We start from the raw sequence: 27,547 nt of genomic DNA on the forward strand, positions 1-27,547 counted from the left end.
TATTTTTCCTTGCGGTTTTTTGTTGAATATCACATTTCAAAATCTGCTACATAGTGGGCCTTCATGATGATAGTCATAGGTTGCACAAACTTATAATAATTTCTGTAGATAATGCGGTGATATCCATTTAAAACAAAGGGAATAAAACGAAATAATGACTTCTTACTCTTCTTACTGGAGACAGATTTTTAAGCACAAATTTTCTCCATCTCTGAAGATATACCTTTTATAATATAATATTGAAACATTACTTACTTTATGAAGCCATCTAGGCATACAACTCCTGTCTTCTTATCTGAAGTAATCAAATTACAAGTCCTCATTCCACGCCGCGACTTCTTGTATCAAAATGTGGCCTTCCAAAGCACGGGAAATAAAAAAATATTCAATTTATATAACTAAGAAATGTTTAATTCAAGTAATTACGTTTGGCTATAATTACAATATGTAGAGAAGAGTGTCCATAATAAGACACACTACAACTATTCTATATTATACAGGCGTAAAAAGGGACTTAATGAGTACAGTTTTTACTTAAGATAATTTTCATTCATAGCTCTTTCTTTACATATGTCTTAAACAGTTGCCAAAAAAGATATATTCTAAATTTGCAAATAAAAATAGTGAAAGATAAATTTTGACAAGAAACAAACCTGGTTGATTTCAGACGTAACGTATCTTACAATTTTAAATAATCGCAAGTCGCCAAAATAATAATCCACATTAGGAATCGAACCTACAGACAAAACAAACAGAATACAAAAACATAACTAAAATAATAGTATGCAAAAATCATTCTAATTTATATAATACTTGTCGATAAATTCGACCAAAACAATCAGTCTATGACAATAATACACTAAAATAAGTGTATTTACAAATTTCAATCAAAATCATTAAATGAAATGGGTAAGCCGCCAATGATTTATTACAATTACAAGTTGAATCATACAATCATAAGCAATGATTGATTACAATGCACATTTAATTAATCATTTGTAACAATTAATATTGTTGGATTGATCAACATGATCTAGTTGTACGATTTGTCCTACTTTTTTGAAAGACCTGCTAACTAAATATTGTTAAAGTATAGGGATCACGTTAAAATACAAATCGTAATAATGCAGAGATAATTAAATGCACGCCACAACGTAGGCAACATTTAAATTTACAGACATTCAATGTATTAACCATGGACTGTGTCATACAAAATCATACTTTTCTACCGGAGGTCGGCCACAGCCACTACTCCTGAGGACTGAGCTGGAACGACTCGGAAAAGTATATCTCCATTACCACACCCTTCAAACCAGAACACAGCAGCGCTTAACACTGCTATTATTGGACAGAAATAGATGTGGCAGTGGTGAGTTGAAACACACAAGGGTTCTACCACCTCTAGAACTGTATGAACGGTATGGATAGTGTTATTGTAGATATAGATACCAGGAATGAATATTTTAAAAATTCTACATAATATATTATATGTACATACACATTTATATATAAATTATAATAATCATAAGGATTGTTTAATTTGTAATGTATACAGTAAGTTAAAGAGTCTTTATTACCGCACACACTCAACTTGTAAATTTTAAAAGTGCAATGAAGTGTGCATTTTCGACTTGTTAACTTATTCACACCTGGTATGCATATAAATATATGTATAATATCACTTTGTATAAAAGAATACTTTGTCTGTCAAAACAAGTCCACATATAAAATGTCTGTAAATGTAAATTAACCCTCAATCAACACAGAATAAGCGTGGTAGAGTTATAAACTTAACCCTTTTCTTCTGATAACTGATTACTAACTCAGTAATGTGTCACTATAATTGTGTCAGTAGTACAACAGACATTCATTACCACAATTCACTGGAATAGTTCACACACTCACCAGTCACTTATTGATATCTTTAACTACCACTAACGGATAAATTTCAATAATTTCACTCAGTTTCTTCAACGAGAACGGAACCATTGTGTTGCAGAAGGGCATAAGCGTAGTAACATTTTCCAAATTGTCCATATCGGGCTTTGTTCCATAATATGAATATTCCTCGCATTCAAATGGGACTTCAAATGGCAGTTTTGTGGTTGACTTCTTAGCCACAGACAGTATATCAGGCAGTTTGGTTGTCGACTTCTTGGCAACTCGTTTCGGGATTGGCACAATTGTGTTGTCATCTGCTTTCCTCTTAACCCCTGTGTCCTCATCATGGATTTCGATCACTGTATTATCGATACACATCGGTGGTTTTATACCTTGCATCTTCATGCAGTGGCTTTTAAAATCTTTCAAGAATGCGTGCTTTACGCTGCAATCGTGGCACCAGTGAATGGTACTTTCGTTTTGGAGGGTGTACGGAAGAAACTCCATTGGTGCGTTGTGGTGAAACTGTTTGTGGTGCAGGGTGAAGGCGTCTCCATTCTTATGCACAGAGCTACAGTGGCAACATTTCATTACGACATCACCTTCTTTGCCAATTTCCTTAAAATGCGCTTTCCATTCAATCTTCGTCATCCATTTACGGCATACAAAGCAAATTATACCCGGTAACTCTACATTTTCGGGATGTGAATTCTTGTATTCAGCTGGTGATACGTCCGGTATTGGCGTGGACCTGAATTTCATCGGTCTACCGGGGTGAACGGCGGCCATGTGACATTCCAGCTGTTTCCTGGAGTGAGAGTACGGACAGTAGGAGCACATGAACGGCTTCAGCCCGTAGTGCTTCAGCACGTGGCCCGCGAAGAACCTCTCCATCTTGAAGACAGCGGGACAGTGGGTGCACTGGAGCATCCCCGGGTTCTGGGCTTGGGGTTCGTCTATCACGAGTCTATCGTCATCGCTGTCATTCCTGTTCTTCATCTGTTCCTCGGGGGTGGGGATGTTTTCGGCGTAGCGGACGACTAGGAGGGAGTCGTCCGTGGTGTCTGCGGGCTCGGGGGCTGGGGGTTGGGGTTCCGGGTGCTTGACGGGCATGTAGTTCATGCTGAGCTTCTGGACGCGGAGGACGGCGGCGACCCAGGCGGCGCGGAGCCCCCTGTCGCGTGGAGCCTCGCGCGGCCGCGCGGACTGCCCCGCGTGCGCGCTGCGGCAGTGGAACTGCACCTCGTGGTACGTCTGGAACGTATCGCTGCACACGCTGCAGCACCATCTGAAATATACAATACGTATTTATACGTTATAGCTTTGATAAGTAAAGATTATAGAAATAAATTAGTATTTCAAATATTTTGGGACATTTTAGCACGGCGACGTGGCAAAACTATTTTACGCAACTATTTCAATTCTCAAAACTTTGTACATTTTCTTGTTAGGAGTGATTAATCTTTACTTATCTATGATTTATAGACATTAGTAAAAATTACTCACAATTGAAATTGTCACTGTCATCATTTTCGTGTTTGCAAAATATTAAAAAAAAGAAATTAGATCATTTACGAATGAAACTATATTTCTCCGCACTTTTTCTTCGATTTTGTGTTTTTGCACCACTTTACTGCGCATGTCGGCATTGTTCCACGTAAAGTACACCATAACCACCATAAAATGGCTGACAGAATTGTCAGCCGTTTAAGTCATTTGATATCTTCCTTCAATTACAAGGCGGTGAGATATCTATACTTATCTATGTTTATAGAATAGAATTAAAAATAATATTCTTTATTTGCTAAAATAAGGTACAATTTGGGTATTAAATAAAATTACAATGTCGTCTTATTTTTTGCCTGAAAGACGTGTAAATAATTATATTAATTAAAATGAATTCTATACATTTTAAAAATCACATTTTTTTTATAATATAGGAGTAGCAGACGGACATGCAGTACACATGATGGTAAAAGGCTACAGCCGCCCATGAACATCTGTATTCAACCCCAGATAGGAGTAGGTATTTCTATCTTAGGTCGGCCACAGATGCGCCGCCACCCCTGAGGACTAAGGTGAAACGCCTCGAAAAATTATGTCTCCCTTACCACACCCTTCAAAACGGAACACAGCAGCGCCTAACACTGCTGTTATTAGGTAGAAAGAGGTGTGGCGTTCTACCGCCTCCATAAATAAATTAACTGTGGAACAAATACCAAATAAATAACTCAGAAGACGCCTTAGGATACAGAACTACATGCAAGCGTTCTGGCTTCATAAAACACACATTACTTTCATTACCTTATCTTATTCAACTCGCTCTCCAAGTGGTCCTGCATGACGGCTTCGCTTCGTGCGTTAATGTTGCACTTCGGGCAGCTATAGTTCATGTTGCTGGGTACACCTAACGGCCCGAACAGGCGTTCCAACTCCGCCATGCTGACGTTAGGCTTCTCTACACTCTTCGGCGGCTCAGGGGGATCTATTTTAGGCGTAGACGGTCCGGGGTTCGACCGTAAGATCTCCACTTTCTGTTTCGCCAAGTTGTCCTTGTTCCTCTCGATGATGGTTGTCTGGTGTTCTAGTAACTTGGCCACCCATGTTTCGATGCGCATGTCCACTTGTAGCGCGATGGGTTCCTCTCGACTGTACCCGTGCTCGGTTTGCACGTGTTGCTGTAGGCCCGGCTTATGGAACGCCTTGTAGGAACAAACGCCGCAACCCCATCTGACATTTACAGAAATAATTAAATACTTGTACATATGTAAGGAAAAGTTCACATTTTTAATGTATGACTGCAAGTTTGAGCTGTAATTTCATTACACTTAACTAATGGTTATAAAGTAATTATCACTTGCTAAACGGTGAAGGAAAACATCGTGAGGAAACTTGCATACATAAGAGATTTATAAAAAAATCTCAAATGTATGTGAAGTCTACCAATACGCACTTGGCAAGCCCGGTGGACTATGGCCTAATCCTTCTCATTACGAGAGGAGACCCGTGACCAGCAGTGGGACAGTAATGGGTTGATGATGATGATGATGATAACTAATGGAGTAATGGAATGGGATTGAATGGCTACGTAGGTTCACATGATATGAAAAATATTTTTTATCAATGTCTTGTCATCCTCAAACGAGCACGCCGTCCACATGATGGTAAGTCGTCAGTGCCTGATAATCTGTAATCCACCCCAGATAAAATTAGAATTATATTTGTTGGTTGTAGACGCATTTCTACCCCTCAGAACTAAGTTGGAACGCTTTGGATAACGTCACCCTGACCACCACATTCTTCCACCATTCATTCACCACACAACAACTCTGCTGTTATTAGGCAGAAATAGGTGTAACGGTGATATCTCCAAAGTCTAACCACAAGGGGTTATCTTTTAAATTTGGACAATGGGAACCAAATATTCCTTTTGTAGTTAAGTATGTCACTGTAGTGTCCTGGTACTTAGGGAGTCTAAGGTGATGAAACGGTCCAACTTAGTCTTCAGTAGCAACATGTGATGATCTTTAGCTCTCATAACATAAATACTTGATGCATTTGTCCACTTGACGTATAATAAGCTGCATGTAGATTCGCTATATAACATCAAAATACTTCTCAAATGACTGAACGATGTATAAGTAACAGAAATCGAGTACTTACCTTCTATACTGCAATTCTTCATACAAATGTGACTGCATCGCATCCTTGTTGTCTTCAATGACAATTTTGCACAGTGAGCACTTATATTTAAGTCCGTTTGGATCACAGAACTGTCCAAACGCGTTGCAAAGATCTTCGATAGTTTCCTCTGTGGATTCATTCGTCTCTGGTTCGATGATTTCTTTCTTCACGATGTCGAGGTTAACCTCTGGCTTCGTAGGCACTTGTTTGGGTAATGTTGGCGACGTACTAGGCGGCGAAATGTTCGCCTCCGTTTTAATCCCAGGCTCTGTCCTCTGCGACTGTTTCTGCCAGCACGCAGTACCATCCGGCTCTTCGGGAATCGATCCCTCTCGGTAGTAAAAGTAGAACACTTCCTCCTTCTTCCCCGGATGCTGCTTCGATTGATGCTTCGTTATGTTTTCGATGTTCGACGTACGGAAGCCACAGTACGTGCATTTGAATTGCATCTTCGATTGGTGGGTTTTGCCGCAGTGTTCGATGACTTCGGGGCGAAGCATGCTCTTGAAGCTACAAAGCCCGCATTGCCACGGCTTCAAGTCCATTGTGGGAGCGGGTGTAACCGGCAGAGAGACAGAAGGCGCTGGTACTGGTACCGTATTTCCATCCTCCCTAACTATTATCAATTTTCCCTTATGTACCTCCCTGAAATGCTTATCCATAACTTTACGGATATGATGATAGTACGAGCACAGCGAACACGCGTACAGCTTCGTGTCGTGCATTTTGAGATGCCCTATTATCCTAGCAGCCGTCAACGGTTTAGTGGTGTCCAGGTGTTGATGCGGAGGGCAGTGCACGCAGTGGTAATCGTTCGTGCCGTTGTGCAACGTCTCCCAATGAAACTTGAACATCGATTCGTTCACAGATATGTAAGCACAATCCTTAGCTCCACACGTGAATCGGAGTCTGTCCGGAACGTATTTAGGATATATCGCTGCGTCTTCTGGTGATATATGCTCTGTGCCACTAGTTCCGTCCTTGTTTCCTTTGTCGTTTCTGATTGCGACGGAACTAGATGCAAGGTTGACCATCTTGTCGAAGTGTTTCTCGTTGGTCTCGAGATGTGGGACCGGGTTGACGGGCGCAGTGCGAGGCACCGGCTGCTGCTCTGCATGCAACTGCAAATGCCTCACCATATTAAGCCGAACTTTCGTACTGAACTCGCAAAGGGAACAATGGACCAAGTTATCCAAAATCGGGTTAATGGGCAACCTGTCTACATCTTGCGGGCCGTATTTCTTTAATTTGGCCGCCGGCTCTGAACTAACGTTAGCAAGCTCGTCGGACATCTTCCTCTTGACCACCTGTCGTTTTCCATCCACCACATTTTGGGCGTACGGAGAAACTGTAGCGTTTGCCACACGCCCTGCTTCCGTATGCATTTGTTTCATATGTCTCTTCACGCTCGCCGCGCTGATAAATATAGAAGTGCATAATCCGCACTTGTACTGAGATGAAGTTTTCCAGTGCGCGGCATTGTAATGTTCGGTTATTTTGAACCAATCGGTAGTATGTGAACAATATGCGCATGGGATAGGTATTTCCCTAGTAGGATAGCACGATAGAAGATGCCTTCTAAATGTGGACTCGCTTTTATTAATGTATGAACATTTGGAACATTTGTACAAACGTGAACGGGGGACCTTAAGAGCAGTGTCGCTCTCAGGTTCCTTGCTTTGGTCGGCTGTGGATATATCTTCATTCGAGAGATCAATGACATTTTGCCGCGAATCTTCATCGCTGTCTAGGCAAACTACGTCAGGGTCAGCCCCCGTTTCTGGTAATACATCTTCTGGAGTCGCTTCTGGAGTTTCCACAGGTTCGAGTTTTACTGTCAGCTGATTAGTGGTATCTTGTTCTTTTAGCAGCGTCAGGACTGCCGGTGATGTACTTGCGCCTGGTCTATTCGGGGAATAATTTGAATCAGACGTTTGCTGACTTTCTAATTGTATTTGTAAGTCATTCGCGGAAACGTCTGTAGGCTCAATGGTAGCTGCGTTTGTTATCGTGCTCATAGATTCAATCATAAGATTAGTGTGCCCTATGAGTTTTTCTAAATCAATCGACCTCTCTGCTTGTTTCACAGGATTATCCTTATCGGCACTTGGAGTAACAACAGTTGTTTGACCGGCAGATTTGCTCAGAACGGCCAAAGGCAGCACTCTAACTTCAGAGCTGTTTCCCTGTAAAATATATTATTAAATTGTAAGTATTGATATGAGATCAATAAGATATACATATTTCAATTTTGATGTAGTTGAAGGCTACCTAAATAATATAAAAAGCAAAAGAACAAACAAATAGAACTTAGTCCATGTTAATAAAAGGTTATATTGCATATCATGTAAAAATCATATCAAACAAGAAAATAAAAAACAAACCTTAGAAGTTGTGATCCTGAGGTAGGCTTTCGGCTGTTTCAGGGGGTGCAGAGCGGAGGCATGTGCCAGTAGTTCAGCCTCGTTGTCAGCGCCAAACAAACACCGACAGCATTGATAGATCCTCAGGCCGTGAGACTTCAAATGTTGAACAAGATCTTCCGTAGACGTTGAAGAAATATTGCAAATCTGTACATCAAACGTATCTTAATAAAATTATTGCAGCTATTAGAAGCGATAAAGTGAGCTAGCAAATTGCAAAATATAAATTAGTTTAATTATTATGTATAGCTAAAGCTTCAAAACAGCTACTAAAATATATACAAGATAATTAGCCATTCTAGCTAATCGGGCTTATAAGTTTATACGTACGTAACAAGAAAATTCTTGGTCCTTGCTGTGTCTCGTTTGTAAGTGCTCACGAAACTTTGTTAAAACGAACGATCTAAATGCACATATGTCTTCATTTTCAGGATCTCCTGTAAAGTGATTTATAGAATTTGTTATTATCGTTAATACATTTCAAGGGTATATGTATCCATTTTAAAGTATTAATTAATTACATTTATTTATTTATTTACTCATATCTTACATCTAACATTACAGGGTTGCCTAATGCGTTAGTGTACTTCACCTAATACCTCAACCAGTTACAATTCTCCGATATGATTATATATTATTAAGTTTTAAATAATTACAAAATAAATCAATTACGAAACCAAATCCAATGAAATACTTAAAAATCATAATATTCAAGAAATTTGGCATCAAAGATTTTTGGATTTTGAGAACTATTTTGAAATCCCTGCTTTTAAGATTAATGTCTTTACCAGAAATTAGATTTGATGCTGAGGAATTGTACAGATCTCAAGGGATAGAATGCCTTGTAATAGCTTCGGAAATTGTGTAGCATCTAATTATAACGGCGAAGTAAAAACCAATGTTCTGGTTGCAGAAGCATTTGTTTACTACTAGATTCCTACAGATAGTCTTATTTATTTTTTATAAATAGTTATAGTTAGCTAATGTATTCTTCTCAAACTTTATAAACGAACCATTATATACCCTGCTTCACGATAGCATTCAAACCAGAAAAAAATCTGTTTCACAGTATGTTCTCTTCAGACCACTTAAGTTCTTTTACAACCCTAAATATCTAGTATTATAATAAGTTGTATAAGAAGGAATAAGACTTACTGTTGTTGCATACGTAGTACAGTACAGCTTGATCGCGTGTCATTACTTCGTCCTCCGAAGTGTCTTTTGCAATAGCCGTCGAACTCAGAACTGGCACTGTGTCGGCATCAAACTGTGGATGGACTCTCTTAATATGTGTATAAACCAGTTGGCTTGCGGATGCCCGGTAAAAACATTTACTGCACGCATATGAACAATGACTGTATGATTTGAATACATGAGTCACTAAGTCAATAGCGTTCCCCATGGGATCAAAGTCACAATACGCACACTTCAAGGAGTTCTCGCCGCCAATCTTTTCATGAGCCGAAGCGTGATCCAAGGCTTCCTCTAAGTTGTCTGTCGTGTACGAACAAAAGCGGCCAGCACATTTGAAAATCTGAATTAACTTTTCAGGGCTCAACATCGTTTCTAATACGATGCGATGTTTCTTCGACATTATTTCAGCTTGCGGTTCTTCATATTTATAAACTTTTTTAACTTTTTCCGGTGCACTGCTAACATGATCCGTTGGGGTACCGAGACTCACAACACTTTCTATTTTTGGCATCGTTGGAGTACCGTCCTGGCTTTGAGTGTCGCCTGAAGAAATTAGTTCAGCAAGTGGACGCACGTTAATATATGTCTTAGAAATTGGCGAATCCCTCGCATCTGGTTCAGTAACAGGTTCTTGGACCTCGTCCAGTACGGGGAAATTGTCCATATGCTTGTCAAGAAAGTGTTGCAAGCAATCTTTAAACTTATGCACTCCTTGGCTAGTCACTATAACTTTGCACACAAAGCAATACCCATCCCAATTTTCAGAATGCTTCATTTGCACGTGTTTCTTTAGCGATATGAGCAAAGTCGTCTTGTAATGGTTTTCCTTGCCGTTAATACAACATATATATTCTTTGGTTCCGGTGGCACTTAATTTAATTTTAAAGTGGGGATAATCAAGCACATCGCTATACGGTGTTGCTGCAATCTGTTTACCTGATTCTACATTCTCCATATGTACTTCAGGGAGATTTTTTACCGAATGATCGAACGGTGAATCCAGATTTTCAACATCATCTCGCTCCAATTTTATACCGGCTTTGATAATTTCATCATTTTTAGAGTAACTCGACGTATCACTCATATATTCATTCTCAAAAGAGAATTTCGAATTAATTTTATTCTTTGAAACTTCCTTGGGTAGCATATTAATATCTTGAATTAGGTTATTTCGAAGCGTCTCTATCGTAACACGTTCGGATTTTTCAGTGACATCACTACGATCATCGCTCTGTTCTGCCATACTTTGACTCGAACGTGAACTGCGTAATACTCTAGGTCCTTCAATTATAACTTCGCTTGCTGCTTTGGCTATCAGAGATTTCAAGGCTTTCCTCGAAATTTCAGCTAAATTTATCGAATACACTTCCGTTTGCTCATCGTCATGACGAACTATTACGTGTGTTTTAAGATTCTCAAGAGATACTTGGGTAAAGTTACATCTTCCACATATGTAGCCAATAAGTTGGCCTTTAAGATTTTTTGGAGGTGGTGGTATGTCTAAGTTAAATGGGCACCTCGTCACATTGATGCACTCTGAACAGAGCTGTTTATATTCGCCTGTATGTACGCTAACAACGTGCCAAAAGAACGTTTCCAAGGCTGAACCATTACGGATATTATTAAATTCTTTGAAGCAAAATCGACACACGTAATTTTTAGTTCGTATTTTACTCACTGCTTGTAAATTCATGTCCTCACATTGTTCTATAGCCTCCTTGGCTGTTACTGGATTCAGCCGAGATAAAGGAATTTCAGAGTGAGGATGTTGCATTTTGTAATGAGGAACTATGTCGTTTCCGGAGAACTCACAGAGACGACACGAAAAATTTTTCACATTCTTATTAAAACAGTAAGATTTATCCGTGAAACAATTGAGATCCGGTATTTTGTTCACGACTTTCTCTTCTTCTTTTGTTTCGCTTTCCTCCGTAGGTTTATCGGATATGGCCGCATCCGTATGTTTTACGTCTGCCTTCTTCTTCTTTCCATTCTTTTTCCTTATTACTCCCACCTTCCAACCAGATCTCTTACGCTTTCCTTTCTTTTTCGAGTCAACTAAAAATTCTGAAGTTTCCGAACTTTTGACCGAATCTCCTGAATCACTATCTTCATCTGAATTTTGTTCCTTACTGTCAACTGTATAACTTGAATCTGCGAGTGAATCACTTTCGAAGATATATGGATCATCATCATGTTTTTTAGTTTTACATTTAGGGCCTGGTTTGGATTTGGATTTATCTTTACTTTCTGATTCTATAGAACCCTCGCTATGAGTTGGTTTAATTTTGGAATTTTTCTTTTTGTTTGTTTTTTCTACTGCGCCTACGTTTTCACCAGGTAAACTTTTACGTTTAATTTTTTCTAAAACTACGACTGGTTCCGCTTCATTTGTCGGTGGAGGTTTTTCATCGACCATTTTCGCTAGGCGACACATTCTAATGCCAGTTGAATTAAGCACGTCCTCATTGAACACTTCTCGAATGTCTTCGTGTAATTTTAATAATTCCCTCGATGGTTTTTTGGGAGCAGGTGGAATAATAGGAGAGGAAGTTCCACCGTATGATCGCGTGACACGTACATTTTGAATTTTCTTTTTGGCAAATCTTCCTTTTCTCGTAATTTTCCTAGCCTTACCCCCAGACTTGATTTCTGTTTTGGAATCGTTATCGTTTTCTTCTTTCGATGGTTGGTTAGAAATTTCTTGGCTTACATTTTCGTCATTATTAGTATTGTCAGTTAATGCAATTTTTACCTTATCATGGTCAACATCTTTAACTGTCCTAGATTCTACTAATTCAATATTAGTACTCCTAGATTCCTTTTCACTATCAGCACTTTCTTTTTTCTGTACCTTTGTAGTTTGTTCTTTGTCTACCGTATCACTTTTTTTGTTATTTACAATCTTATCAACGTCATCTGGTTTTTGCCCAACGTCTTCTACCTGGCTTTCTACGGAAGAGTTTTCTTTCTCCACATCAACTTCCGATCCTTTTTGATCACTTAATTGTAGCGACGTGTCAGTAACGCATTCTTTATTATTTTTATGGTCCTCACAATTTTTGTCTTTAGAATCTGCATTTGTCGTTTCTTCGTCATCTGAAACGATTTCACTGAGCTTTTCCAGTTTTTTCTTTATTTTTTCATTTTCACCTGAATCCTTGCCAAGTATCGTAAGTAATTCCTTTATTTTATTCTTATCTTCTAAGATGGAGAGTAACTTTCCTATAGAATCAATGCGTGGTAAATTGTCCGCACAGGATGAGTTTGCATCAGAACATGTAGGCACATTATCGGCAGAATTATGAGTCGAACTTATATCACTGTTCATTTCAGACGATAATTCATTTGTGCTGTCAGGTATACTCTCTTGTGAATCCTTATCATCTTTCTCAACAGCATCATTTGCTTCGTTTGAATTAATAGTACTATCAGGAATAAAGAAACTATCACCTGTTGGATGAGCACTTGAAGTGTTTTGAGTATCTTTTGGAAGTTCGTCTGCTTTCCCTACGACTGCTGTCGTGGAAACAATAGCTTCATTGTTAAGATTATTTAAACTGTCACGCGTTTCTTGACTAGTTTCAGTAGATGTCGCTTGCAAATTAGATTTCTCAGGCATTTCCCTCTCATTAATAGCTGATCCTTTTATCTCATTTTCTTTCTTTTCCTTAATGTCATTCAGGCTTTCTAACTTACTCTCCGATTTTTTCAAATTACTGATACTGTTTTCATTTTTCGATAGTTCTAAATTATCTTTCGTGTCTTTCGTATGTTCCACATTTGGGCTACCGCGATCACTTTTCCCAGCATAATCAACATCATCAAAGTCTAGTTTTGGATTAATCAACATATCAGAAACAAAATCATTCTCGTTAACTTCTATTGGAATAGGTGAATCATTAGAGGAAATAATATTATTTATGAACTTATCATTGAAATCATTAATCTTTGGGGCTTCTATATCATTATCTAAATCAGCTATTAACGCTTTAATATTATCAAGCACAGACCCTGATCCGACATTATCAGAAAACATTTCATCATCTGCTCCAAAACTTACGTCTAATGCATTATTTTGTTCTCCGGACTTTTGTTCGTCCGGGAATTCATCTTGTATCGTCGCAGTATTTTTCTCATCTGCAATTTCTTCTTTTTCATCGTTAGGTTTGACTGGTTCCAATACTTTTGTACTCTCATTGACTTGTTTCGTCAAATCTTTTTCAGAGTTTTCTTTATTATCAGCTTCTACTGTTTTTATCTGTATCTCTTTCGTTTCATTGATATTATTTTTTTTATTTTCCTCTAACCTTTTCTTTATATTTTCAATATTCTCATCAGCTTGTGAATCAGAATCGGAATCGTATATGATAGGTTTTTTGATTTTCTTTGATCTTTTCACATTGGACTCTTTACTTTTTTTTGACTTCATTTGATCTCTTTTAACAGATCTCGTAATACGCCTTTCACTAGTTTGACTACATGAGCTCATTGAGTCAGAGTCAGACGACACCAACTCAGTTAATTCACTTGGTGTCTTTTCTTCCTTTTTACTTAAAGATGAAGAATCTGGCTTAGATTTAGAATTATCCGCTACCGGAGCCACATGTTCTTTACTTTTTTCTTTATTACGTCGTTTGTCTGCTGGACTCTCTGACCTTTCTTCTTTATTTTCAATCTTTTTTATTTGGGCATTACTCAAATTATCAACTTGTCTTTCATTATTAGTAGCTACCTCGTTTTTAGTAACTTCACTAACTTTACTAGCGTTTTCGGCTTCAATTTCTTCAACAGGGCGCTTTATTTTAGGGATTTTAAAGTTTTTCACACCAGCGGCAGATGCTAAAATGGTACCTTTAGCAATATTATCATTTGAATACACTATACCGTAATTTTTATGACGTGGACTATCTCGCTTTCCAGCTTTGTCTCTATATTTATCATTGCTGCTAGTCTGATTATTCATTTCACGTCGTACTCTGGGATCCCGGAAATTTTTGTTTGGAGAATACTTAGTATTGTCATCAGTTTTAGTGTGTCTTATACCGTAATCTCGGGATCTACTGCGTGAATCTCGATTACTCTGTAATTCATTTTCTTTTGTATTAATAATAGCACTAGTTTTGCTCTTATCTTCTCTATCTCGTGATTTCGAATCAAAATAATCAAATTTACTTGAACGTAGATCTGCTTTTATGTCTTTAAAATTTTTATCCGAATTGTAATCTTTAAGATCCCTCCCAACACTACATGCGCGTCTGAAATTCGTAACTCTACTACGCTCTGTAAGATCCGGCTTAAATTTAGTATTATTATTGGCTCTTTGCTCTGAATCTTCCCGCGGAGAGTCACGTAAACAACGACCAACACTTGAGGCGCGTTGTCTTCGAGCATCAAATGACATGTCACGCGACGGTGATTTACTTTCCTGAAATGTCCTATTAAAGCTTGTATCAATATTGAACGAGCGCCCACTATGAGATTGTACAGATATGGGCTTTTCAATTGAACCTTCTCTGTTAGATCTTGACGTTGAATTATCTCCACGGGGTGAATAACTGTCTTCAGATGGATTCGCTCGCCCTATACTTCTTGCACGATAATTTCTCTGATTTCTAGGGTCATCAAAACCCCTAGATTTCTCATTTCGGTATCTATGATCATTGTTGTAATAATCACCTCGGTAACTTGAATCATTATCGTAATCTCTGGATAATGAACGTCCTACGCTAGACTCTCGGCGTGACATACGATCTCTATCGTTTCGACCACCTTGCTCATAGGAATTGTCTTGACATCTTCTATATTTATTATTATTAGACATATTACGGTTATCTTTGAAGTAAGAACGATTTCGGTCGTCGTTACGATTTCGATATTTATCATAATTGGAAGTTCGATTCAATCTTGGATCTTGCGATTTATTGTATTTGTGGCTGGCCGTATTATGATAATCGTCTCTGCCAAATGTGTTTGTTGGTGTCATGACAGTATCAGACCGACCAAATGGATGACTAGGTGTCATTGGGCAATCTGACCTACCGAATGGATGACTAGGTGTCATTGGACAATCCGATCTGCCGAATGGATGGACTGGTGTCATGGGAGTATCCATTCTGCCAAACGATGGATTCGGCGTTGGAGGACAATCCATCCGAATTTGTGGGCTGTCCATACCCCTCTTGAATCTATCATTCCTATGTCTTTGATAATCCAAGTCTTGCTGCCCAGAAGTATTCCGAAGGTTTCGATCTTCCCAATTAGGATTTTCATGAGTTTCCCAACGTGACTTGTTGTGGGAATCTTTTTCAGAATACTCACGTGGTTCGAATGTCGGAAACATTGGAGCGTACACATGTTTCTGGTTGGTAAAATCGTCATTATCAAAATTCGGACATGGAGTCATTTCATAAGATCTAGCATTTGGTGTCCTGATTGGAGTTATCATCGGATTTGGTGTCATCATTGGATTCAGAACTGGAACCATTACAGGGTTCCTATTTGGTGTCATACTGGGATTCATATTTGGCGTTAGAATCGGAGTCAAAATTGGTGACAAGTTTGACGCCATACTTACATTTAACTGTAGAGGCAAATTGGGATTCAACATTGGCGGCATAATTGGATTTATACTGGATGATATATTAGGACTTAGGTTTGGATTCACATTTGTACCAATTTTCAGCGACATTAGTGGAGGAATACTTGATGCGAAGTTCGCTGGCTTATCAGGACTAATGTTCGGGTAATTTACTGCGGACCTTGGAAGCGCGTCAAAGTTTGTAAGGTAAGAGCTGTCGTTAGCCACTTGTTGACTGGATTCTGGAGTTGGCTTTCTAACGCTTTCATTGTTATTAGCATTTTCACTCCTTAATTTTTCAATTATACTCTCGCTTGTTATTAATGGGGATGTTATACTTTTTCTCCCAAGGAAAGGAATAGGAGATGCCACCGACATTAAAGTTCTCATATCGACATCCACTTTTGAGGTCACTACCACATTCTTCACAGGATCACTTGGAATAATAACAGGTGGTTTTATGCCTGTATCGGCGAAGTCTTCGTGATCGGGTGATTTTGGAGCTAAATTACTGTAAATTTCATCTACGGACATTGGCGATTTATCGTCATCGTCGGAGCTATCGCCTTTTGATAATGTAGCTGGGAGATTAAATCGTTCACACTCTTTTTCAGTAAGTTTCAGGCTTTGCTTTTTTGAGTCATCCTTATTTGATGTTTTTCTATATGTCTCTGGTGTAAATAACGGCTGTTTGACAGCTGGAGTGGATTTTTGTTTATAATTCTCTATAGAAATACGTTTCTTGGAAACTATTTCCTGAGCACTAGACACTTTTGTTAGTTTTGGTTGATGCATAGGTGGGGTTACTGCATCAGACATCGATACTGGTACTGTTTCACCCAAAATTTCTTTCTTCAAGGCTTGTAAGATATCTATTTCCGATACTTCATCCTTTTTCACCTGTTTTTGGGCATTCGATTCGGCGGCCCGAATATTTTTTGCAATTTCTATTAGTTTTGTAACGTTATCGCTCGTAGAATCATTTTCATTCGAATCACACGGATTATCTTTAACAATTTCTTTCGATTTCGTTTCTTCGGACTTACTCTTTTCTTCCGTCAACGGTTGGTAAAAGTTTGGTTTGAAAGCTTCTATAACAGAAGATATTGCCTTCTCTGTAGCCGTATCATGTACCTTTTCATTTGCGCTTTTATCACTTTCAACTTTAGATTTAATCGTATCGGTGGATTTTTGTTTATCTTGTTTATCTGTCTTGAATGGACTTTTGTTTTTACTCCCTTCTCCTAATTTATCTTTATCAACCTTATCTTTTGGATTTTCTGGTGTACTTTTAACTAATTTATTTTCTGAAGGACCATCCTCAACCGCAGACTTTTCATCGGAAAAAGCTTCAAACTCTGTTATATCGAAGGTATCATTCGGGTTTTGTTCTTTAACTTTTTCTTTTTCTTTATCCGAATTTATAACTAAACAGATTTGTATTTTTCGTGCCTGTTGGTTATCAGTTGATTGGTTGCTAGTATTAACATTCCCTTCATCTTTATTCACTACAACAAGGCTGCCGTAGATATTTTCTATAGTTTCACTCTCACTGTCGGATATTTCACCTTCTTCTACTTCGACGTTTTTCTTTGGAGTTTTTAACTTTGAGCGTTTGTCTTTATTTTTGTAAGATTTAAGAATTAAATCGGATATATCATCTTTAGCTCCTGTCTGATTTAATTCTCCGAGAATTTGTGACCTTAATCCACGTAAGGTATCAATATCAACATCGCTGTCACTACAATTAATAATTCTAGTTAATATATCTTTGGTGTTTAATGAGTTTAAACTTTCTTGTGGTACTTTCAATGTAATATTTAAGTCTTTAGATTGTTGGCTGGATTTAGATCGGCGTTTGGAAGACTTTTTTCTTTCTTTTTTATATGATGGTGATGGATACCTTCGTGGTGATCTCCTTGGTGACCGTCGACTAAAAAGTGGCTTATCACTATTTGTGTCTGATTTTCCAGGCCAATCTTTCTTTTTTGGTTCTGGAGATAGCAATACTCGCGTGTAATTTCGTTTGTTCATTGCTGAACTATCATCATTGGACCTGCTGGCTGATTCGCGAGATGGCGAAAGTGATGCTTTGTTTGGCCTCCTTTGGAATAACGCAGGCTCCTTACTTCCAGGTGTACAAACAACTTCTGTGTTAGTCGCTCTCGCAATTTCAGGTAACGTTTCAGGGACTTCACCTTGAAGTTTTGAAGCAACTGATTTCAATTTGCTTCGTACAGCACTTAAATCACTCTGTTCGTTTTGAGTTTGTTCCGTAGAATCTTTCTTAAGATCTAACGAGGCGTCCCGCTAAAAAAGTAAAAAACAGTATTAAGATAAAATGTGAGGTAGCGATTACTTTTTTAATTGTTGGAAAAGCAATGGCGTCTGCAGCGTTGTTATTTATATATCAAATAGCAGTTATCATAAATATCCACTAGCAGCAAAAGGATAAGTATTTATTTTAAGCGTAGCAACAAAATAATAAAAAAAATACCTGTTCAACTTTCGCGTACAAATTAACCAGAACCGTCTCGCATTTGAGCAAATTCTCCATTTTCATCCTAAAAAGACGATTTTAAATTATAAAACAATAAATACAAATTAAATATAATTAATAGTCAAAAGATTCACATTAAAACAATTTAACATTCCGCTCAGGGAGATTTAAACGTTGACAACGCGGTAATATAGAAAAATATGTCCCACCTATACGATCACGGTCATGATAACCACCGTTATGGCAGTCACCATCTTCACAAACCTATTTATTCGCTGCAAAGTGACGAAGCTGCACTTATTGGCATTGGAGCAGCGGAAATGGATAAAACATATTCAACTCAAAAATATTTTTAAAAACTCCTTTGATTGAATATTTGTCTATGTTGGGGCATCCGCCATAATTGATTTAAAATGACACAATCTAATCATGTAATGGCATTCGAACAGTGCATGCAAAAGGTTAGTTCAATTTACGTCAACTGGTTCAAAATTCGGTTACAAGATAGGATCCCCACGTAAATACAATCTAATATGACAAGTTAGATACAAGCCTCACCTTTTCTTCTTGTCCTGAAGTAAATCCCTTAGGGATCGTATTTTGTCGAGCTGTGCTTTCCGAGGGTTGCTCCCGCCATTATTGGTGCTCTCCAGTCTTTTTATCATACTCTCCAAAAATGGGATATACTTCTTCATCTCCTCGAACTTTTGATCGTATTCCGCATCCATTTTGCTGGCTGAAAGCAATATTCTATAAAAAAAAATATTTCTTAGGGCTATAGGTTCTAGGTAGATCATTTCAACAAAAGAATATGTTTAAAAATATGTTTAATCAAAAAAATACCCGGCGGGCTTTAAAATAAGTTTTCTAAATTCCATGCTAAAATTATATCCTACTACATTTTTTATTACGGCCCTATGTACCTAGTTATTAGTATAAGTAAATAGTGCACTAATAACTTTTCATGTAACAACAACAGAATAAATGTTTTTAGGGTGCAATGATAGCTTAATATCAAATTATGGGCACATTATAGTGCTCCCACGTTATTCAATTATATTATTTTATATATATGTACATAGATTAGTAAAGATTACTCGCTCCTAACAAGAAAATGTAACCTTTTGACCAATAATGTCACTGTCAATTGTTTTCGTGTTTGAAAAATATTAAAAAAATGTAGTTTTTAGATCGTTTACGAATGAAACGATATTTCTTCGCACTTTTTCTTCGATTCGTGTCTTAACTGAGCATGTCTTTATTATTCCGCGTAAATTACACCATGACAGCCATTAAATGGCTGATAGAATTGTCAGCTGTTTAAGTCATTTAATGGCTTCCTTCAATTACAAGGCGGTGAGATATCTATACTTATCTATATATATATATACTTCACATTTACTTATATGCTAGATTTACGGTGAGATATAAAAATGTGCGATTCAGACTAAACAAAATTAAAATAATTTCAACATACAAATAATTGCTATATATGAATCAATATGGCGGCGATGGCGCTTCGTGACAAGCAATGGCAAATATAAAAAAAATACAAACAAATTTTCATTTACAATTTCATGTTCCAAATGATATGTCAAGTAAATATGATATGTCAGATATCGTAATCACAAGCAGTGATAGCCTAGTGGTTAAGAAACTCGGTCTTTCGATCGAGGGGTCCGAGGTTCAAATCCCAGGCACGCACCTCTGATTTTTCAAAGTTATGTGCGTAATTAATTATCACTTGCTAAACGGTGATGGAAAACATCGTGAGGAAACCTGCATACCTGAGATTTATAAAAAAAAAATCTCAAGATATGTGAAGTCTACCATTACGCACTTGGCCAGCGCGGTGGACTATGGCCTAATCCTTCTCATTATGAGAGGAGACCCGTGCCCAGCAGTGGGACAGTAATGGGTTGTTGATGATGATGAGATATCGTACAGAGAATGAGTCCCATAGAATAAAATAATAAAGGGTATAAACATTGCACATACATTTTATCAGTAGCAACAATTATTTCACACAGATATGAAAGTTATTTTTATAACGTTATTATAGCGTTGAACCGAAAATATCCGATATCTCAAAAAGTACACAATATTATTATCTACTCGATATAGCTTTTATGCACTTATTTTACATTTTTTTAGAATTTTGGATCAAAATTATTCTTGACGAGCAAGTTATTATGATACAAGTATATTATTTTCGACGACCTACCCCGAAATAACCAAAAACGCTTAGTCACACGCGATCGTAATTTTCCCACACCATTTTACAACATATTTTTTCAAATTCCCACAAAAATCTATATAACGCTAATAGCCTTCACGTAAAATAGCGACATACGTACAAACAGATTACAAGAGTTTTTTAATTAGATCGAAGTAAAAAATGAGCGTGCAGTCCACCTGACGGCGAGTGGTTCCTGCCGCTCATGGAAACTGTAACCAGCTCCATATAGAAAAGGATTTCTACGTTTAGCCAATTACACTCGCGGTGCCACGCCTGAGAACTAAAAAACTTACATGTAAAAGACTATGTCACTTCCATCTTCACCCTTCCACGACGAAAGCGCAAGATTTGCTTCACGCTAGAAATAGGTACGACAATGGTACCGACCCGACTGAAATATACATTTTTTTATAATATAGGAATAGCAGACGACCATGCAGTCCACCTTATGGTAAGTCGCTACTGCCGCCCATGGACATCTGTAATCAACCCCAGATCCCTTAGGTAGGATTAGATATTCCTACCTGAGGTCGGCCACAGATGCGCCGCTACCCCTAAGGACTAAGCTGGAACGCCTCGGAAAAGTCTGTCTCCCTTACCACACCCTTCAAACCGGAACACAGCAGCGCCTAACACTGCTGTTATTAGGTAGAAATAGGTGTGGTGGGGGTGCCGCCGGAGTCGACCACAAAGGGTTCTGCCACCTTCGATACACGTTCGAACATACGTTCTACCAACTATTATCAACCCGTTACTGTCCCACAGCTGGGCATGGGTCTCTTCACATAATGAGAAGGGTTAGGCCATAGTTCACCGCGGCGGCCAAAGGCGTATTGATAGACTTCATATACCTTTGAGAACTTTTTTAGGTTCCCTAAGGTATGTAGGTCCTCGCAGTGTTTTCCGTTACCGTTAAAGCAAATGATAATTATTTTTTTAATATGCACATAACTTCGAAAAATCAGAGGTGTGATCCTGAGATTCGAACCTCGGACCTCTCGATTGAGGCCGATTTTCAACCACTAGGCTATCACTGCTTACTCGTATTTCTGTATGTTCTACCACCGTTCAAATACAACAATATAAATTTATACGGGTACCGTTCTAAAAGAAATAAAAAATATTCAATTCGAAACTATTATGACGAGCACATATTGTTTAAGTAAGTAATAGGTTGTCACAAAGCGCCTAATAGCAAAACTATAAATAAAATTAAAATGAAATTCACCAAAAGCTTCTTTTGGAAATAAGCATTATTTAATGTGCATGAATACGTGCAACGTCGTGCACGTTACTTTATACATTTAAAAACATATTCAAACAATCTAGATTGATTAATTAAAATGTTAAAAATATTTAAAAAATCTTTATATACCAATAAATGTAACCCAAACCTACCAAAACACGCAAAATCTACAATTATAAATCTGTCAATTGAAATATCAAGGTCATCGTATAAATAGAGCACGACATACATGTAGAATACATTTAACCAATATACGCGTACATACAACGTACTCATTACTTGTTCCTTAATGCCCGTTATCAGTATGCAATCTATCCACCAGAACTTACCAAAGATCTAATTTGACACTGTCATGTATGAAATTGTCAAATGCCGATCTTTGGAAGGCAAAACATTGATTGATTAATAATAACAAGCGCAAATCTACAGACGTATTTCGCTGAACAGCTATGAAACAAGGAATGACAAGGCGTGGTATTTTTATTTATAAGCGTAGGTGCTCATACAACTAATTTAAAAGATTTGGATTTCTCGTAAAAACTGATAGGATAAAGAAGACAAACTTACGGGTGGGATAAACAGTACCTATGTAAAAAGCAATTATCTTAACAGAGCTTACTTTTCATTAAGTTAAAATGGGGCACAAATGTTACATAATATATAGGCAGGACACTTAGGGTCAGTCAAAAATGGCAACTAATGTATCGTCCTACAAATATGGGACTGAGACTAAACTTCTCAGATAGGCAGATTAGGATCAATAATATCAATATGATAAAGAAACATTGTTCACAGAAGGATCGTTAAAACCGCTATAAATATTAAAAAATCCAGTAAAGAATACGCACGTAGTTAATTAATAACAAAGTACACGGTCTGACAACAGGAAGATACATAAAGATAACAAGTTAAAGTGACTATTACAGCTTAAAAAGCCTACCACAAACAGAAGCCGAACCGCGAACGGATATCCAAATTGATCATTTAGATATCCTGCATGATAAAGCAGAACGCTTTAGTCATCGTTTAAACATACCTATTATTCGTACAAAGCAATTTTGTTGTCACGCACTATTTGTGACGTCATTCATACTTATTTTAATAGATAAATGTCTGCCCCGCAATACAGAAACATACGATACATTAAAAAATTACCCTTTAAGGAAAAATATCAAAAAATATATCGATGCAATTTCGCGTTAAAATCCACAGAACATAATTTTGCAAAACTAAAAATAATAGTTTGCCATTTTAACAAAGAGATCACGAGACAAAAGAACCCTAACGGATTAGGGGTACCAATAAAACAGACATGGATGGGAGGAACCGTCGAAAAACATTTTTAACCAATTTTATCAGCAAACGTAATATGACAAACTTTCCAAATTATATAACGTCATATTATAACAGATTACAAATGTGCATAAATATCATATCAATTGTTTTATTTTTATAACACTTCTCAACAGTTTTGTTATAGACTTAAAAAAACTTGGTCGTTTTGCTCTTCAATATAAGATACTATTTTTAGGGTTTTTAATTAACTTAAGAGTAATTAAAACCTTTATTTAGCAGTACGTAACATATAATAGGTACATTAACATTTACTTTCGAGACGGGAAGGTATTGTGTTCGTACATAATTACGTAACGCGCACGTATTGAGTAACCATAGTATCCATTCATTTCATCTTACAATACTATTGCCACACCATCCATACTTTTTAACGTTCGAGTAGCCGAAAAGCTTGTAGGCCACCTGGTGGCAATTAGTACTGCCAAAGAACATCTGCAACCAACTCTATATAAAACAGGTTCTACCTGAAGCCAATCACAGTAGCGATGCATGCTACTTCTGAAGAGTTAGACGTTCGCCTCATATCATAATCTTAGTGCAAAATACGAAAAAGCACATAAATCCATGCAAACTACTCGTACAACAAAAATAAGTGGATTCTAAAATGGAGAATTTTCTTCGGCACGGATATGTATTACCGCTAAAATAATTACCATTTTTCGTAAATGCAGTAAATGTATACAAATAAAAATTCTAAAGTATTGAAAATATCTTGAAAAGAGATATTTACTCATTTCTGAAATATACATTTTATGATGTAATTAAATTAATATTGTAACGTATTGTGCGCAAAAATGCACCCGTTGGTGAGTGTCAGCAGATTAGTTAAGTTAGGAGTGTCAGCAGGTAAAAAGCTTTATAATAATTGCTGTTTGATGAATCATAGCAGCATGTTTCCTATTCTATGATTTTTACCTTTGGAATAAATATTACTACATTTAAATCCACCGATGCCGTTTAAAATGGCAAAATCTTTCAAAATAGACACTCCCTGAAAACTTACAAATAAAGTGATAAAATAATGACGAAGGATGTAGTATTTTTAAACAAAAAATAATAATAAAGTGTTATTTTAAACAATAGAGCCCTGAACATCATTAGAAATAAAAAAAAACAATGCAAAAATTTCACGAATCGCTCGCTTTAAAGTAGGCGGCAGTCATAAAGTACGAATATAATCCTAATGCATCCTTAGCATTTGCTTAATGTGTACTTCTAGATTTCTAAGATCCTATTCCTATTTACAATGTATATTTTGTCATACATTATAATAGAAACCTTTCTCTATATTCCAAGTTAAATATTCCTTACGAAATGATATCGCGAGTTTATTAAAATAGTTACCTGGTAACCATTTTTTTTTCATGGGACAGATGTTTTATTCAAAAGTCGTGAAACCGCAGTTTTTTGCGATTACGTAGCCCCCACGGTTTCTACAGTGATGATAAATTTGGCGAAACGCGATCGCAAGCCGTGCGGCATTTGGAATAGGCATATGGGTAAACTTACGCAGCGGCCGCGGTCTTACAAGTTGCTTCAGTGCAACAGAAGTCTCAAAGAACAACGAATACTTCGTAAATAAATTCTGAAAATGCAACTATCTTTTATCTAAATTTTCATATTCTATATATGTTATGTTTCGGCTATCGTGGCGGTTGCGGTTAAAAACCGCTCCATCCTAAAACCTAGTTCTCAGCCTAGGTCGACTATTGTTCCGGTTGATGATTACAAGGTCCGCTGCCCACAGGAGGAGCCACGTTTGTCCATTTAAGTAAGTTTATAACTCATAACGTCAACAAAGAGTTACAAATATTCATTCTAGATATAATAAGACTAATCTAAAATAGGTACCACAAAAGGTAAAATTGCAGAAATTATGGCAAAATTAAGAATTCATAACAAAAGAATACCAAAGGTCAAAAACCTTTTGATAAATCATTCCTTAAATAGTAACAACATCAAACAATATATAAAATAAAAAAAAACATACCCAGATGGCGCTTCGAAAACAAAAAAGTGAGAAATTTTATAATTTTTAAATTCAACAATTAAAAATATCATTAACAAAACCTTTGCTACTTATCTACAGATCGGAATTCGGGACATTTAAGGAATAGGAAAGGAGATTAAGGAGAGAGAATAGAGAGTTGTACGCGCGCATCCATATTCAAATTATTGATTGAAGAACATCCTAGCGTATTCTAGGATACGCCTACACATGCCAACAAGGTATTATTTTCCAGGTTTCACAGACTTGACGTCACTCGCCAAAAACTTTCTACAAACATCTACTTATATTTAGTATTTCAGGAATATTAATAACTTATAATAATAGTCAATAATAATACCTAATACCAATCATATTATTTCCATTCTATAAATGGAAGATGTTTTGATCATACTAGTACCTCAGTGTACGACGACGATCAATAAATAAGCGAAGGCATTCGAAATGAGGCGACAACTTACAGAAACAATCTATATCCATTTTGAATGAATAATTTAACTATATAATATTTCCATAAAATATCACAGATACATACCCCATAAACAATAATTTTACTCGAAATTATATTGCAAATATCCTGAAGCACTCAACCATTGCGTTCACGAACAATCCGATAAGTGTTATAATTGATCACGTGACTGCCACGACGCAATAAACAATTCAACTTGATAAACACATTTTTGCATGTAAATGAACCACCCCAGCATACAAGCAGGGTAAGAAGAATATTATTACACAACCAGGATCATTGCCTCTTTAAAAACTTCGTTTAAAATCAATCACGACAGAAACGGAAACCGCCATCTTTGCTTCTAACCTTATCCGTGGAATTTTATAACGCAATACGGAAGAACCACTAATAAAAAGAAACACTACAAATATAATACCTTGAATTTCTCTTTAAACGCAACACCTTAATTTGTGTACACTTTTTACATTTTACATTACATATATTGGCAGGATTGAACCGACTAAACTAAAATTGCAGGTTGTAGAAAGGCCACGTCAGCGCCGTACAAGAGTCGTCCTTCCTTCATGTAGCGGTCGAATGAAGTGATGAACACAAAATGGCGGCCGTTTGGCGCGCAACAGCCCACAAAGGGAACGGATTGTGAACGATCTTACGCACTAATACGAACTTAAGAATGGTCGTTCACAATCTTTTTAATAAAATAATATGCCGGATCATTTTAGGATCATTCAGCTTGCGACGAATCGTAATTATTAAAATAATTATTTAATTAATAGACAAGTATGATTCATTTATATTGTTTCGTATTTAATTGAAATTATAGCAAAAAATAAAACAAAATTATTGAAAGCATGTAAATCCTTCTTTGTTTTATTGTAAAGAAACTAAACACGTGCATTATTTATACGTATAATATTAATAGCTACATGATTTAACTAATAAAATGACAACAATTGCTACCTATAACATTTTGGACAACAACAACATACCTTCTATTCCCAATCATTTTAGTGTTATAAACGCGCTGGTCCACTTGATTTAGGTAGCTAGCGAATTGAAAAAGTAGTATTCATTAGTACACATATCATGCCATTATGTGCGACTATATTTCATTATCAGGACTATTTTACCTACCATTCTGATATCAGATTTAGGAATAGATTCGCGTGACGTGTTCTTACGACATCTCCATTCAGTCAATTACATTAGGTACCTTTACCTAAGTAGTACTCAAAATTCAATTTTATTTAGATATTGATAGGTACCTACGATAAATAACGAGGAAAAACCGTAGCAAAACGGGTTATATATCGACCCCACTCAATAATTCACGTCGCTACCGCAACACTGAACCGAACTCATTTGTAAGACGCCATTACGGACGCCGCGCTGATCACGCATTTTATTCATAACGATCGTATAGAAACTGCACTAACCTGTTCCAAAATCAAAATTATAAAGTTCAAAAGCAATATCGCTATGTTATAGACACAGCTACGGAACACGGGGTGTGGTTATGTACATTGCTGATGCGTGGAAATCTGTAGCTCTTCTTTGATAAGTTTCTCACTCTCATGTCAGGCCGGGCGACGGCACTGTAGTTACTATTCGACGAAGTGTGCACCGCGACCACCGCGGAATGTATGTAGAACTGGCGCTTGGCGTCAAATCCCCCGCCGACGCAGAGGAGCGGGAGGTGGAAGTCCCCTCGCCCCAATCATTCGATCGGCAGCCGCCTTTCGAGTTGGACGGGTTGTGTGCTCCTAATTTATTTTGCGTCGATTGCCCACGTAGTGTAAAGAAAATATAATCACCACATTAGTAGTGCGCCGAACGAACAGTCAAACAATCTCGAACGTTTAGTGTTTTAATCTTCCTTGCGTCTTTTGTTTCGTAACCTTGCCAGCCAGTTACAATAGGATTTTGAATGTACAATTACAATAGATAATTATTATAAATACTTA

General features: G+C 37.2%; 1 protein-coding gene across 10 annotated transcripts; it reads right to left on the reverse strand.

Moving 5' to 3' along the window:
* Positions 1-384: 384 nt before the first annotated feature.
* LOC140746108 (uncharacterized) lies at positions 385-27,469 on the reverse strand. Of its 10 annotated transcripts, none has more exons than XM_073078117.1 (10): positions 27,020-27,469; positions 26,573-26,629; positions 18,821-18,998; positions 18,260-18,326; positions 9,144-18,072; positions 8,319-8,425; positions 7,950-8,135; positions 5,545-7,751; positions 4,186-4,611; positions 385-3,169 (listed from the first exon to the last, which is right to left on the reverse strand). In XM_073078117.1, the coding sequence occupies exons 3-10, from the start codon at positions 18,988-18,990 to the stop codon at positions 1,909-1,911; spliced, it is 13,353 nt and encodes a 4,450-aa protein (XP_072934218.1). In that variant the 5' UTR covers positions 18,991-18,998; positions 26,573-26,629; positions 27,020-27,469; the 3' UTR covers positions 385-1,908. The 10 variants fall into 10 exon arrangements, with proteins under 10 accessions (XP_072934218.1, XP_072934212.1, XP_072934217.1 ...); XM_073078111.1 differs by having other exon boundaries at positions 18,821-19,012; XM_073078116.1 differs by lacking the exon at positions 26,573-26,629.
* Between the last annotated feature and the right edge of the window lie 78 nt (positions 27,470-27,547).

The sequence above is a fragment of the Epargyreus clarus genome, unplaced genomic scaffold (assembly GCF_041222505.1).
Source record: "Epargyreus clarus isolate Ecla_fem2 unplaced genomic scaffold, WU_Ecla_fem_2.2 ptg000012l, whole genome shotgun sequence".
Taxonomy (NCBI): domain Eukaryota; kingdom Metazoa; phylum Arthropoda; class Insecta; order Lepidoptera; family Hesperiidae; genus Epargyreus; species Epargyreus clarus.